The sequence below is a fragment of the Notolabrus celidotus genome, chromosome 1 (assembly GCF_009762535.1).
Source record: "Notolabrus celidotus isolate fNotCel1 chromosome 1, fNotCel1.pri, whole genome shotgun sequence".
Taxonomy (NCBI): Eukaryota; Metazoa; Chordata; class Actinopteri; order Labriformes; family Labridae; genus Notolabrus; species Notolabrus celidotus.
The window spans coordinates 25,563,627-25,579,069 of NC_048272.1; the positions used below are offsets into that span (position 1 = coordinate 25,563,627).

The following is a 15,443-nucleotide window of genomic DNA, read 5'->3' on the forward strand; positions in this document are numbered from 1 at the left end:
TTTCATTTACGGAAAGGGAATGTACCAAATACCGGAAGTGATCCGGAAGTGATCGAGTGAGGGGTCATTTTGTTGGTTTTGATGGAGAGAAACCAGACGGAGATGGACATGGTTCACATTAGGACATCCTCAGGTCTCAGAGTGAGGTGTCAGACCTCAGATGAAAAAGCATCATGTCTCTGTAAAAGCTCTGTCATATCTACGCAAAACCTTCATCATGTGTCAGAATTCAGATGAAACGGCCTCAGACCACATAGCCTCAGACTAAACTGAGTCAGGCTAAACGGAGTCAGACTTAACTGTAAGTGTTGCGTTGCTTGTAAATTTGTATTCTTAAATGTAAATTTGTTGGTAAAAGTGTTTTGCTGATGTCATTTTGTTTTATAAAATGTAAAAATGTTTTCCAAAATGTAAATTTGTCTCCAACTTTGTTGGCTACTGGAGCAGGGATATTCAATAAATATTTGTACGAGCCGGATTTTCAAACAAAGGACATGAGCTGGGCTGGGAAAAATAAATAGATAAGATAACAAACACACTGGATGTTTATTAACGTATTGCCACATCCAAAAGGGCATAAACATAATAAAAGAGCAGTACTTAAACTAAACCTATGCTGAAATACTGCTTCTTTAAATTTTACATTTCAAAGACATAACTTCAAAACATTTTGACGGGTAAATACAGGCACATGTTAAGGTGCATATGAACAAAAAAAGCAAAGTGCAGACTAGGAACACCATCTTTTGTTTTGGTCACATCTGAAAGTGCATAAAAAAGTAACTTGCTTAACAGCAACTTTTCAGAACTTGAGTTTTTTTTCTTCTTTTGAAATAACAAAAAGCACAGTTTGTCCCTGTCCATATTTGGTCCCATCTGAGACAGTCACAGCTTCATTGCATATAATCAAAAAAATAAATAGTGCGTACAATGACACTTTTCCTTTGAAATGAAATAAAGACCCAGCTGACATCAAAGTGCATAATAAAGCGCAATTAAGTGAAATAACTGTGACAACAAAATGTCTTTCTTAAATGTTAAACTTATATTAAGTGAACAGAAAATAGTCATACACTATGAAGTTGCTTTCGGGCCCCTCAAGGGTTGCTTTGTGGCCTGCTGGCCGCTAAATGAATATGGCTGTCCTAGAGGCTACAGGGGCAAAACATTGGCTCATCATTTTATGCTTAGCCTATGTGACAATAAAACTAAATTTTGAAGCCCACAATGAAAGCTCAATGTTTTCCAAATAATTAGGGTTTGGCTATGTGTAACTACTACATGATAAATCAATTTACTTGCTGCCCACCTCTCATTTTCACTCTCTGCACGTTAGATAGTATTATTGACTTTTTTATGCTGAATATTGAAACTTTTGCAGACCCATTACATCCTTTAAGCCTGCTTAGAACAAAATAGGCTTTTAGTACTGAATTGGTAGACCCACCAGCGTACTGTATTCTGAATTTCTTCATCTAAACAATGTAAGAGATATGCTTCAAACCTCCATGTAAGATTTCATAGGGGAAATAGTATAAACCAATAAACAGGAGACATAACTTCCTACTGAAAACCATAAAGCCTGATCAAAGCTGTTGTGGAAGAATCTTAACAGAAGTTTTATGACCATAAATCGCCATGCACTGCCTTACAGAAGCCAAATTGCTGGCTTGATCTCATGACATTTTGCATTTCACTAACCCGATACTGATCGTTAAATCCATGTCACCTCTCTGTTATGTACAGTGATTATGAAATAACTATATTACAATCTAAGGCCATCCAAGGATAAGTTGATTGTCCAACACATGGTGCACATGTGCAATCATATTCATTTTATAAGGTGATAAAAGGACAGCAAACATTAACAAAGATTAACAATGTGACAAAAAAAATACACAAGCAAAAGACATAAAAGATTCCAAGGTAGAAAGAAAACAATGTGTGTTGTTTTTACAAAGTTGCTGAGCAGACTTCTAAGAGAAACAAATACATTTATGGAGAATATGAAACTTTATTATCAATCGTCAACAAAACCACAGTGTGCTCAGCTGTGCTGCTCTGCTGCCTGTGATGCACTAAAAGTTTGTAAACAACAGAGAAGGAGCATGCTCTGTTAGACCCAACAGTATATGGAACCTTTTCTGAATCACCTCTTTTTAAAAACAAAGTTTTTCTATCGACACATAGAATGCTGATGCAGCTGAATCCATCTAAATTTCAAGAAAGTTCAATATGTTCCATCATTTATTTCAGAAAGTGAAAACTGAATATATACTCTGACCACAATACATGCAAACGAGTATGTTTGAAGTGTTTTCTGATTTTATTTTGATAATTATGGCCTACGGTTCATTTAATGTTTTATTTTGAGTGTATCACTATTCAAACAGAATAGATACCATGCACTGTGTCACAAATCATATCTGTTTTAATGAATCTATTGTTTTGTGAATAATTCTGTGTGTTTGTTTCATTGTTTCTAATGTGCCTGTGATCTCAAAGACATTGGAAATGAGGGAAACCTCAATGTCTTTTCAAGAATAAATAAAGGTTTTGGATCTAATTTCTTAATCTAGTTCAGTCGAACAACCACAATCATTGGGAAAACTTCTGATGTCACAGAAGGTCATTGCTGAAAAGACTGGCTGTTAGTGCTGTAAGTTGACTGGGAGGGGAAAATGAAAAGAGGTAGGAAAAGGTGCACAAGCATCCCGGATGACTACAGCCTTGAGAGGATTGTTAAGGAAATTTGATTCAAGAACTTGTGAGAGCCTCACAAATAGTTGACTGAGGCTGGTTTCCATACCTCAAGAGCCATTAAGCACAGATGTCTTCAAAAAACAGCTGTCAAATGGCTAATATCAAGACACTCCTGAACCAGAGAACACATCAGAAGCAGACTGGACTGTTGCTTGATGGTCTAAGGTTGCATTTCATTTGGTAATCAAGGTCCTAGAGCCGCCTCCCTAGAGTTTCCTACACTCATGAGGACGAGTGGAGAGGCACAGAATGCAAGATGCTTGAAGTCCAGCGTAAGTTTCCACAGTCTGTGAGGATTTTGGGTGTGATGTCATCGGCTGGTGTTGGTCCACTGTTTTATCAAGTCAAAGTCAATGCAGCTGTCTACAAGGAGAAATTACTTGTTTCCATCTGCTGATACACTTTATGGAGATGCTAGCTTTCTTTTCCAGCAGGAGGTAGCACCCGCCCACAGCGCCAAAACACTTGCCAAATGGTTTTTTGACCAGGATATTACTGTGCTTGATTGGCCAGCCAGCCCGCCTGAGAATCTGCTTGGTATTTTTGAAGAGGAAGATGAGAAACACCTGACCAGCTGGAGGCCACTACTGAAGCAACACCTCAGCAGTGCTACACGCTGGTTATCTCCATGCCACTCCCCATTAAGAATAATAATAATAATAATACATTTTATTTTGGGCGCCTTTCAAATCACCCAAGGTCACCTTACAGATAATAAAAACAGTCACCATTAAAACATCATAAAAACAAACAAACAAACAAACAAATGGAAAGAGTCATAAATAAAAACTAAAAACTAGGGAAGTGCAGAGAGTCCAGTTAGAGGGAGTAAGCCAGTTTGAAAAGGTGAGTTTTGAGTTGGGATTTGAATGATGTTGTGGAGTCCGACTGTCTTATATGTGGGGGGAGGGAGTTCCAGAGTCTGGGTGCTGAGCAGCTGAAGGCTCGGGCACCCATGGTACTGAGGCGTGACGGTGGGATGGTTAATAGTCCAGCAGAGGTTGAGCAGAGGGAGCAGGAGGGAGTGTATTCATGAAGGAGGTCGCGGAGGTAAGTGGGGGCCAGGTTGTGAAGAGCTTTGTAGGTGAGGAGAAGGTTTTTGTAGTGGATGCGGTGTTGGACAGGGAGCCAGTGAAGTTGGATAAGAACAGGAGTGATGTGGTCAGATGATTTGGTGCGGGTGATGATCCGGGCGGCCGAGTTCTGAATGATTTGCAGTCTGTTGATGAGTTTGGTGGGGAGTCCGGTGAGGAGGGCATTGCAATAATCAATACGGGAAGTGACGAATGAGTGAACCAGGATTTCGGTGCTGGATTGGGACAGTGATGGGCGGAGTCTGGAGATGTTGCAGAGGTGGAAGAATGCAGTCCGGGTGATGTTTTGAATGTGAGGTGCGAATGAGAGGGTGCTGTCCAGAATGACGCTGAGGCTCTTGACTTGGGGTGAGAAGGGTACAGGGAATCCGTCGATGATGATGGGTGGGGCTGGGATGTGTTGGGATTTGGTGAGGGTGGATTTGGAGCCGATGAGCAGGGCCTCGGTTTTATTCCCATTGAGTTTTAGGAAGTTCCTGCTCATCCAGCTCCGGATGTCTGCAAGGCAGGTGATGAGGGAGGTGGGAGGAATGGCAGCAGTGGGTTTGGAGGAGATGTAGACCTGAGTGTCATCAGCGTAGCAGTGAAAATGGACCCCATGGTGACGGAGGAGTGTGCCCAGGGGGAGGAGGTAAATGATGAAAAGGAGTGGACCCAAAACTGACCCTTGGGGGACACCCAGTGAAACACCCGAACACCCAGACTTGTGGTTCCTTAACTGCACGAATCGTTGGCGGTCGGTGAGGTATGATGTGAACCAGGAATGTGCAGCACCAGTGATCCCAATGCCAGCCAGGCGGTCCAGGAGCAGTGGGTGGGAGATGGTGTCGAATGCTGCGCTGAGGTCGAGGAGGATGAGAATGGTGAGTAGTCCGGAGTCAGCTGCACGGAGGAGGTCGTTGGTGATGCATTGATGCAGTAATTTGTGCAGAAGCCCACACCAAGTAATGAGAGTACAAATGAACACACTTTCAGAAGTTGAGCATTTCTGTATTTTAAATCCTTTTCTTTATTGATTTTGGAAAATATTTTAAAAATTTGAGATACTGGATTTCTGTAATCAGCAAAATGAAAACATACAAAAAAGGCCTGAAATAGTTCCCTTAACATGCAATGTATATAAGACAAAGTTACCTTTTTGAATTAAATTATGAAAAAAGAAAAACTTTTTCACAACATCAACATTGTAGGTGCTGTACCTACATGTGTTGCCTTTGTATCTGCTAAAAGTCTCATTATATTTGGTTTTATTATTAATATGATGGACTTGAGTTGGCTTGACTCAGGTTAATGACCGTGCATCAACCCAATACAATCTTCAGCGAACAAAACAAGCTTTATCAGATGGATTGTCCTGTAGAGCAATATTCATCCACTCAACTGGGCAGATGAGTTACTCCCACCGGGAGATCATTGTCACATTATTTTGTAGCCATAAAGTCCAAGAAGTTAATGATAACCAGTCTGAAGTACTTAACAGAGTGCTGTGCAGTCTGGACATACACACTTTACAGTCTAAGACAGTCAGGACATAATGGAAACGTTGCTGCAACAGTTGGTAGGTTGTTTTTTTTTCTAGCAAATCTCTTTATTAACATTTATTTTTCCTGTATTGACCATGCATTAAGTGTTGGAAACATCAAACCTCAGTTAGCAGAAGAAAATTTTAAAAAATAGAAAATCTGGTTTTTGAAGCAAGCAGGTTGTTTTTCAGTTCAACTCAGTGACTCAGCTAAAACAAAGCTTTTAGCCAGGTCATTGCAGTCAGTCGGTTGGTTCCTGAGTTATTTTTAAAACTGGTCAGTCAATACAAATAATAATACCCCTTCAAACACATTATTTTAGATTTTTGCATTATTTTAATTAAGATATCCAGAGCGATACTGATGGGAGAAAATCTTAACCTGTCAATTAAGATTTAGTGCGACAGCTTCTTCCACAGTTTTCTTCTCAGTACTGTCGGAAGACATCATGACTTAAATATGATATAGGTTTTATGTATGGAGGTCCAGAACAGCCATGTTTGTTAATATCTTGAGATCAGCTGATAATTGTTTTGTTATCTCAGGTGATAGAGAGATAATCAACCGTTATCAGAGGAGACTCACTATATTTATCAAAAAACAGAAGCCATACCAGCATACATAGACAGCATCTCTTCAACTGTTAATTCTATTTTTAGCTTAAAATCAAGAAGTACCTGGTATTATTCTGTAACATCTTTTAATCAAACTCCATCAAAGCCTGTTCTATTTAATAACCTGGTTGTCATAGCATTGGTATTAAATGCTGAGATCAAGTTTGATAATATGAATTAGATACTGTTTTTTTAGTTTCCTATAATTAAAAACAAAGATTCCTGTAAAAAAAGAAAGCAAAAAACAAAAACAAACGAGTGCTTATTGCTGCAAGAAATATGTCTGTTGTTTTCTAGAGATAACGATAAAATCATTTGGTTAAAGCTAGAGAAAAAAAAACTTGTGATGGTTTAAAGAAAAAAATTGCAACCAGCCACTCTCTGCTTCTTTATAGATGATATTGATCAGTTATGATTAGAAATCAGCCATTAAAATATCCATTAAAAATTATTTTGATTGATTTTAAGCAAGACAATTTATAGGTATCAACATCAGTCCTACTTCTATGATCATTATTATAACTGTGAATGTGAATCTAAGAGCCGCTTGGCTCTGACTGCTTCAACACTACCAGTCCTCCTTATTTCATCATAATCATAGTTGATGTTGATCAGACTGATCCACTGATCATCATGCTTTGCTGTTCCTGCTAATAACACACATACGCTTACCCTTATTAATGGCTTTGTAGCCATACATCTGTGTTATCTGTTGTTGTTGTTTGCAGTCTGGCTTCTGCCGTTGCAGGGTTTTTTCTTGCAACTCTTACTGTTGCTAAATGTTGCAGAGTGCTTTGCTCATACTGAGCTAATGTTGGGTCATTGTAAGGAATGTAACAAAGAGTATGGTCTGGACCTGCATGTGTGTAATGTCTTGAGACAAAAAGTGTTCTAAAATTGTGTGATACAAATAATTATTATTACAAAGCATTATTAATAGTGTTATCTTTATATTTAAGTACTATAAGAACTGAAATGCATGTGTCATTTTCAAAGATAATTTGATGTCTTAAAATTATACTTTTTTCACAAAATATATCAGCCCCTGTGTAGTGTGTCATTATGTGTTTGGTCATTGTTTCCCGTGTGTATTTATAATTATGAATATATACGCATTAACATACTTGTTTGAATGTCTAGTTGGTCTTTTTGTTTGCTGTTGTGTTTATAAAATTATTACCATAGCTGAGACATAAAAAAAGCAGAGCAACATTAATGTATGGGTTTATGTCCAACAAAGCTAAACTGTCTATAGATAATGTTCTGCTGCTGGTGAAAAAACAGAATGTAATTGTATTGTTTCTGCCCATATCTGTGTAAAAGTTTCAGTTTAGTTTTGTAATTCAACAATTCATGTTTGTTTTAGCATTATAAAAGCTCCTGTAAGGAGTTTTTAGCTGATCATGAAACAGACTGAAATGATGATTGATGCATCTATATGAACTACAAAAGCAAACAAGATCATCAGCTTAAAGATTTGACTGTTTCAATAGTTAGTTAGTTTAATGTCTAAAAACCCTGCTGCAGTGTAGGTGTCAGACAAAGTGATTAACTTGCACACATACAGAAAAAAATTAGTCAAATGTTATAAGATGCTGCTTTTTACACAGGGGAAACAAAATCCACACTAACTGAGAGTTCCTTATATTTATAATTTGCCCAAAACTTTGCAGGTCTTTGACTTTTAAAAAACACTTTACTTGAGTTTTTGGATGATCATGTTCTTCTTTTAATGTTACATTTCTTTTAACTATCTTTGTTACATGCATTAAAATACTTTGTTTGCGAAATCTATTGGTTGACCCAGATAGTGATAGTTTAATAATATGAAGCAGTGCTATCATTAGCAGCCCACAAACCCCCGAAATAGGATTACAAAAAGAAGACAGCATTCATTAAGGAACCAAGTGGTCACATTCATAAGATTAACAGAATGAATAAACATTCAGGGTCCTCCTACAGCGTTGCATGCTCAGGCCCAAATAAAAACCTGTCCCCGAAGAGATACTGAATGTGACTTTTTTTTATTTGGCCTATCACTACTGAGTCCCCTCTCTACTCTTCCCTCTGTCTTGTAGACCCGCGGTGATGCTCTGCTCCTCATCATTATTTTGGGAGTTAGTGGAAGCTTTCAACAAGGCTACCAAACCACTGAACTGAGTTCTCCATCACCGGTAAATCACGTCATTGGCAGCATTTATTTTCGTACTGCTCCTCCTCAAACTATTGCACCTCCAGTTTCTTGCAGCTGGAGAGATGTTGTCTGTCTGAGCGAGAAAAGCAAGAGCATCATTGTCAAATTCCATGTTGATTTCTCAAAGCTCAAAACTTTCTTTAAAACCTCCCCTGCAGTACATACAGCGCTTCATCAACAGCACCTTGTATGAAAGACATGGAGAGATTCCGTCTCCAAAGACAGTCACCATGATCTGGTCCCTTATTGTTTCTCTGTATGCGCTTGGAGGACTTTGTGGTGCTATCAGTGTCAAATATATTACAGGCACACTGGGAAGGTGAGAAAGAGACATTATGTGCATTTTGTCTAAAGGCCTGTAAAGAATTTAAATGGCATGTGTTCCCTCGTCAGAAAAAGGGCAATGATCTGCAGCAGCTGTGTTGGACTTGTTGCAGCAGCATTCGTGCTGTCAAGTAAATATGCCAAATCATTTGAAATGATTATCGTGGCACGGATTGTGTACGGCTTCACTGCAGGTGAGACACCTTCTGTGAAAAGCATAAAACACTGTGCTTTAACCCTTTGTGTTTTTCACCTGACTGAGTAACCTCTCCTCTTGACTTGCAGGTTTGTCAACCAGCACCCATTCAATGTACCTGGGAGAGATTTCACCCAGGAAGTTAAGAGGCATAGTGACTCTGTCCTACTCCACCTTCCAGTCACTTGGAAAACTGTCAGGGCAGTTATTTGGACTCAGGTATGCTTCTGATGTCAAATTTCTGCATTACAGAACAGTTTGAGTTGTTTCGAAAGACTTCCTTTAATGAATGAGGAGAAAGTCTCCTTTAAAAAAAGAAAAAAAGAGTTTCAAGAAGAGGAAGGTGCAGTGTTGAGAAGGACTTTAAGGCTTTGCTAGTAAAAAGAGCTTCCGCTTAATACTCAGAAGTCATAGAAAATGCATTGTTGTTTGGGTAAAAAAATGTTTTCACAAAGCTGTAACAACACTTGGCATCCATTTTCAGTGAGATCCTTGGTCGTGAGGAGCTGTGGAACTTCCTCCTCTGTGTCCCCACATTTTTCTCAGTGATTCAGATTGTAGTCCTGCCTTTTCTTCCTGAATCTCCAAGATACTTATTCATAGAGAAAGGTGAAGATGAGGCTTGCAAAAAAGGTTGGTAAATTTCCTCATATTCATGCACTACCGATGCAGCACGAAATGTGATGATTATCCCCCAAAACAAAGTAGAAAACAGTAGACTGGCTCCTTGTTTAATCTGTTTCAGTGTATATACAGTCATGCTTTGGTGACCTGTGATTCACAAGAACCAGCTTAATCAGTCTAGATAAAGACCATGTGCTGTAAAGTATCTTTACAGTATTCAGAACATCTGACTCTGATGGAGTGACACGTGTAGTTAAAAGTTAAAGTGACATTGTCTGCTTTACCACTCATGGAATTCGTCTTGTCCAATGAGATCAATTGGTCGTTACTCACCTTTGTAAAATCAAGCAATAACACACTGTAAACAACTGCATGTGCCGTTGTACAAAGTTTGCACGCTGTGATTGTCCCCACAAAACATGCAACCTTTTGCCTATGACCAAATCACAGCCATGCTGGTATTCAGTACAACAGCACCATCTTCAGTGCAATATTGTTTTTGTAAAGGTCTATTATTTTAGCAAAATGCAAAAAGTAGTGACAGTTTATAATTATAATAAGAAGTATTATTATTATTATTATTATTATTATTATTATTATTATTACTATTATTATTATTATTATAATTGTCGAAGTTGCACATATTTGATTTTCACTACTGACACGCTATTCTTATTTTGTAAATTGGTATACATCTTTCGAATGTATGTTCATGTTGCAATCAGTCAAATAAGAAGAAAAAACAGCACAAAGTAAGTTACAGATCTGTTGACAGCTGCTTAAGCAAGACTGTGTGGGTCAGCTTTATTAGTAATGATAAAGTGACATGACACCTAAATGTGAACTTTTACGCATAGTTATTAGTCCAGTGATGTTGTATAGTATGTCAGCATTTAAATGTGAGTAAAGCGCCACATTTCTTGGCTCTATGTGTCTCTATCTCTGATCTTCCTTACCCCAGCTCTGCAGCGTCTGTGGGGTAAAGGTGACTATAAAATGGAAATGGAAGAGATGTTGGCGGAGCAGGCCGCCATCAATGCAGCAAAACCAAAAACCCCTCTGCAGCTCCTGAAGGATCGCTCTGTCCGATGGCAACTTATCACCATGGTCACCATCTACGTCTGCAACCTGATGTCAGGCATGACTGCCGTAAGGAGAAGATTAGGTTAATTTTAGCTTTCAAAGAGCAATGAGTACATATCTTAGATTCTAATATTTTTTTCTGTTCTTTCCAGGTTAGTGTCTTCTCTTTCGACATCTTCCTGCAGGCAGGTATACCAAAAGACATGATCCGCTACGTCACCTTGGGTCTTGGACTGACTGAAATCTTAACCTTCGTATCCTGTGTGAGTAATTCTCTTGGCTGAGCCGTAAACCTTTGCTTCTGTTTGAGTCCTGGGCTATGTGGAGAGCGATTTGGGGAGGTCTTTTAGTTGCTTTTTGTCTGTCAGCAGAGGTTTGAATGTTTGCACTACCAACAGTTTATTGTTTGAGATATGTTCGCCACCAAGAACACACAGAGGTTTAGAAAAAACTCTAAATGACTAGTTGTGGCTATTTGGTGAGTGGTCTTCAAGTTAAGCCCGGTAGCATACTGAACACTAAATTAACACACTCCTCTCCCTGTCACAAAGCACTGGTCCTGTTCATGCAGCATTTTAAAAGCCATTGAATTCATATTTGAGGAAAGTTGTTTTCTATTCCATCATCTATTCCAACTGGCCTATGGGATCAGTTTTAATTATTTACATATAGTTTGTTATAAAAGATTGTTGCTCAAACAATAAAACAGGAACATAAAAACCAGCAGACATGTTGGTTCAGCACATTAAAAGGTCAGACTGTAACAGAAATAGTATCTTCTTCACTAATTCATTCAGGTACAACTCAGCTGGGCATTTTTAGCATGTGGCATAAACCACCGACAGAGTATTTTCTGAAGGAATGCAAATCTTAGCAATGTGTTGAATTCTATAATTTCCCTCCCCATCTTTCTCTCTCTCTCTTTATCTCAGGGCATGCTGATTGAGCGCACAGGGAGGAGAGTGATGTTCTGGATGGGTTATGGTCTAATGGCCGTCTGCTGGGTGTTTGCCACGGTCACACTCACTCTGAAGGTAACCCTCTTACCTTTGGATACTGACACTGATGTAGCCATGTGCGAAATAAGATGACACTATATGTAATGTGCAGGTTTGTTTCACTTGATAAACCAACAAAATAAATAAATAAATACATTCTTAGCCTATTAGTTTCATGCCTTACAGACAGGTTTTGTACTGGCTGAAGACATCTGTTGCAGTGATATCTGCCATGATACAAATGCAGTGAAAGTGAACGGAAATGTATTTGTTGTTCTAACAGCAATAAAAAAAAAGAAAAAAAGAAGTACACGAATATAACTAATTGACCTCCCAAGAACATTTTTTTCAAAGTACAAATCTACCACGTGTAAACTCGATAGATTCAATTCCATGGCCATGATTGTATTAGATGTGAATGCAGAAAATGAAGCCAACTTCAGCAGCACACTTGACTCATCATTCTTACAATGACCCACACATCCTCCAAGTTTGGTGTTCTATTTACAGTATTACACAATTATCAAAACCTCACATTCAAGGAGCAAAATATCTTCCCAGATTTGCACCACCATAAGCACAATATTAGCCTCACACTTTTTGTAAAACAATACACACAGTGATTTGCAAAACAATAAACACACTTATATTGGACAGAAGTATATCATGATGTCACTTCCTTCAATTCCAAAGCACTGACTGTCAAATTACCACACCTATGAGCCAATTGGATAAACACAGCCATCAGGTTCGCAAACACATGATTGCTTAATTGTAGACACACCAAACAGTTTTAGGCACTATAAAAATGCAGCAGGTGAGTTCCCCTGTCTTCAACCAAAATGGAAGTAGTCAGAAGAAGAAGTGTGAGGGTGAGAGGGGGAATCTAGTATTTTCTGTACTGTATTTCAATTTTTTGACTGTTTTTTTTTTCTTTTTACTGTAAATTCACCAACCAATTCCAAAGGCCAATGCCGGAGACTGGTGAAAATATAATGTTTTTCTCTCTATATACCCAAATCAGTCAACATGGCAACATGGAGAATCACAACAAAACATGTCCCAGTTGTCATGCTAATACACGTGCATAACACTCAGCTCAGCAAATATCAGACAAACATACGATACTGTGTCCAGTTGAAGACAGGTGAACTCACCTGCTGCATTTTTATAGTGCTTAAACCTGATTGGTGTGTCTACAGTAAAGCAATCGTGGTTTTGCACACCTGATGGCTGTGTTTAATTGTCTTTGTTGTATTGTGGACATATTCAATTCGAAGAGAGAACATTTACTGATGCATTTTGTTTTCATGCAGGATTCCAACTATTGGGTTCCATACATTACTCCTTGTTTGATCTTCCTCTTCATCATCTTCTTTTGTGGAGGACCATGTATGTGTTTCAAACTGCTGAGTGATGATGCATTATTGATCCAGATTCAAATATATTTGCATGCAAACATAATGAACCACATTATAACTTATGTTTTTTCTCTGGTTCACTCAGCGGGATCTACACCTACTCTCATAAACGAGATCTTCATCCAGTCTGATCGACTAGCAGCATTTGTCTTGACGGGGATCCAGCGCTGGTTGCTAGTTGCTCTTATTGGTCTTGTATTTCCATTTATTGTTGTGAGTTCAACTAACACAAAGTAACTTACATAAAATGCATTTTTATTTACAAGACAAATAGTACTTATAGTAACAGTCTCTTGTAAACGTTTTATATTTTTTAAATGATTGTATTGTTTGTTTCTATGACAGAATGAATATCATATAGTGTGAAGCATGATTTTAGGAGTCAGTTGAAAACTTAACTTAAACTGAAATAATTTCAGCACCTCCATAAAACTATAAATACTAGTATTTCTCTTCAGATGCTGATGTTTTACACGGTTTTCTCTCTTCCCCAGTCTGGCCTGGACTCATACTGCTTTGTGATGTTTGGCTGTTTTGCCCTGATGGGTTCTGCTTTTACCTTCTTCTTCCTGCCTGAGACTAAAGGGAAGACCCTCCTGGAGATATCCAAAGAGTTCAGATCTATCAATGTCTGTGGGAAATCCATCTCAGAGGACATCGTAATGGACACCAAGTTATAAAAGAGTCCAGATACAGTAGCTGTTTAAAACCAACAGAGGTTTAATGGACGACTTTTTGAGACCACATGGACAGAGTTTATGCTTTTTTTTTTTTTTTTTTTAACTGATTACAAAACACTGTAAGTTACAGGGGGGGGGGGGGCTACAGTTAAAGAAGACGACCCTGATAAGAAAAAATAACTACAGCGTTATATTCCTTCCCATTGTCCATATATAGGTATCACTTTTGATGCCAATGAAGGTTATTCTCTTTTTTTTGGGTTGCTAAGTGCTTTACTGCACTCACATTTTTATGAGGAGTACTGGTGGTTTAGCAGGATGGACTCACATGTACTAAAATGAGATCAGACCGAAAACCAAAAAAAAACAGAGCAGTGCGGTTTACAACACACAGTGGAGGAGAGTTCAGTCTCCAGACTTCACCGTATGCTCAGAATGTAATTACTCACGAAAAATCTTTACGAAAAATAGTTGTTAAATGTTCTTTTAATGTTGAACATGTTAAACATAGCAAACAGGTGAACCAGTGCTAAACCACTGTAACAATGCAGACATTTGAGGAAGACCTGCAGCTGCATATAGTTTGTCAGTGAGAGGGTCATAGTTTCGTTCCTGTAGCTCTTCAAGAATAAATCATCCATTGCTCCCTTTGCTCCCTTCAGGTCTTGCTATTTGTTCTTTGACCACAGCAGGAAATTGAATTAATGGAAACTGTCCCACAACGTTGTGAAACACTTTTCTTTTTGTTGATGGTTGAGCTAACAGGGAGATGGAGATGCTTTGGGGGGTCATGTTGTTGGCCTTTAAGTTAATCATCAGTATGCCCATGTTTACTCATGTACCATACCCTTTTAGGTATGGTTTCAAAAGTGTGTGGTAAAGATTAATACTTAACCACTAAGTATCATTTAATAGCTAAAATGCTTTAGTACTGGAACAAAAGAACAAGTGCTTCAGAGTCAGTTTTTATAAAGTTATAAAACAATTTACTCTGAGAAAAATAACAGAACAGAAGAGGGCAGAGTTTTCAAAGCTTTGACTCATCCTGGAAAGAAGCAAGAGCAGGTAGTTATGTCTTTATGTAATCTCTTCATCATGCAAAAACATTTCTGTGTTGAAATATTCAAACTTTCATCTTACTTCACTGCAAGTGCTGAAGTGCTCTCCCTTTTAGAACTCTCCCTGTGTCCTCGTCTGCTGATATATTAGACTCTTCACCCTGAGATCTTAATTTGAACCTTTCTAAGACGACGAGCATAACTACCAGCTGGCCTGGCAGAGAATATGGAGAGACAATGAATAGTATTTCCTGTTGAACTCACTGAAGATTGCCCCAGAAGAGATCCAAGGTGAATGAATGCTGCATGAGCTTGTCCCTGCTCTGTAAATGACAACCTCATCATTAGTAGATAGCAGATACTTTTGAAAGAAAATTATTTCGGAGTGCTGAGGTGCAGAGTCAGTCCCTGAGGGTTAGAGGGACGCACAGCGAAACACAGGTGATGAAACATTTTGGTCAAAAATGGAAGACATTATCAAACCAGCAGATTGACTCTTAAAGTGATTAATAAGTTGTCAAACCACTCTCACTGAGTATGAGGCAAATCTGTTTCTCTCTGAACTCCTAAACATACAGATCAGCTTGAGTACTAAATTTTTCCACAAAAATATAAAGATTTCCATTAAAGAAACAGTAGCTGCATGATAATTTGGTGAAATGTACTCTGGAGGCTCTTCTAATAAATGGTGTTGGTTTGTTTAGGAGCCATTTTGTCACATCCATTCATACAACACACATTGTTTTTGTTTCTGCCACTCCTGAAGTGTTTGCATATTCTTGTGAGTTTTTTACAACATTAAGCGACAAAACAAAAGTTTGTTGTTTTTCAGGTAAGGAGAGTTTCAGGTTCTTGCATTCCTCTCAACAAT

At 38.4% G+C, this 15,443-nt stretch overlaps 1 protein-coding gene across 1 annotated transcript; it reads left to right on the forward strand.

The window, feature by feature from the left end:
* Window positions 1–3,074: 3,074 nt before the first annotated feature.
* slc2a9l1 (solute carrier family 2 member 9, like 1) lies at window positions 3,075–14,164 on the forward strand (the record flags this gene model as incomplete). Its single annotated transcript, XM_034690727.1, has 13 exons — window positions 3,075–3,112; window positions 5,382–5,415; window positions 8,073–8,168; window positions 8,347–8,507; window positions 8,582–8,706; window positions 8,798–8,927; window positions 9,193–9,341; window positions 10,294–10,481; window positions 10,568–10,678; window positions 11,348–11,449; window positions 12,730–12,805; window positions 12,920–13,047; window positions 13,329–14,164. Coding segments are annotated over 13 exons (1,524 nt in total), but the record flags the coding sequence as incomplete, so codon positions are not given.
* Window positions 14,165–15,443: the final 1,279 nt, after the last annotated feature.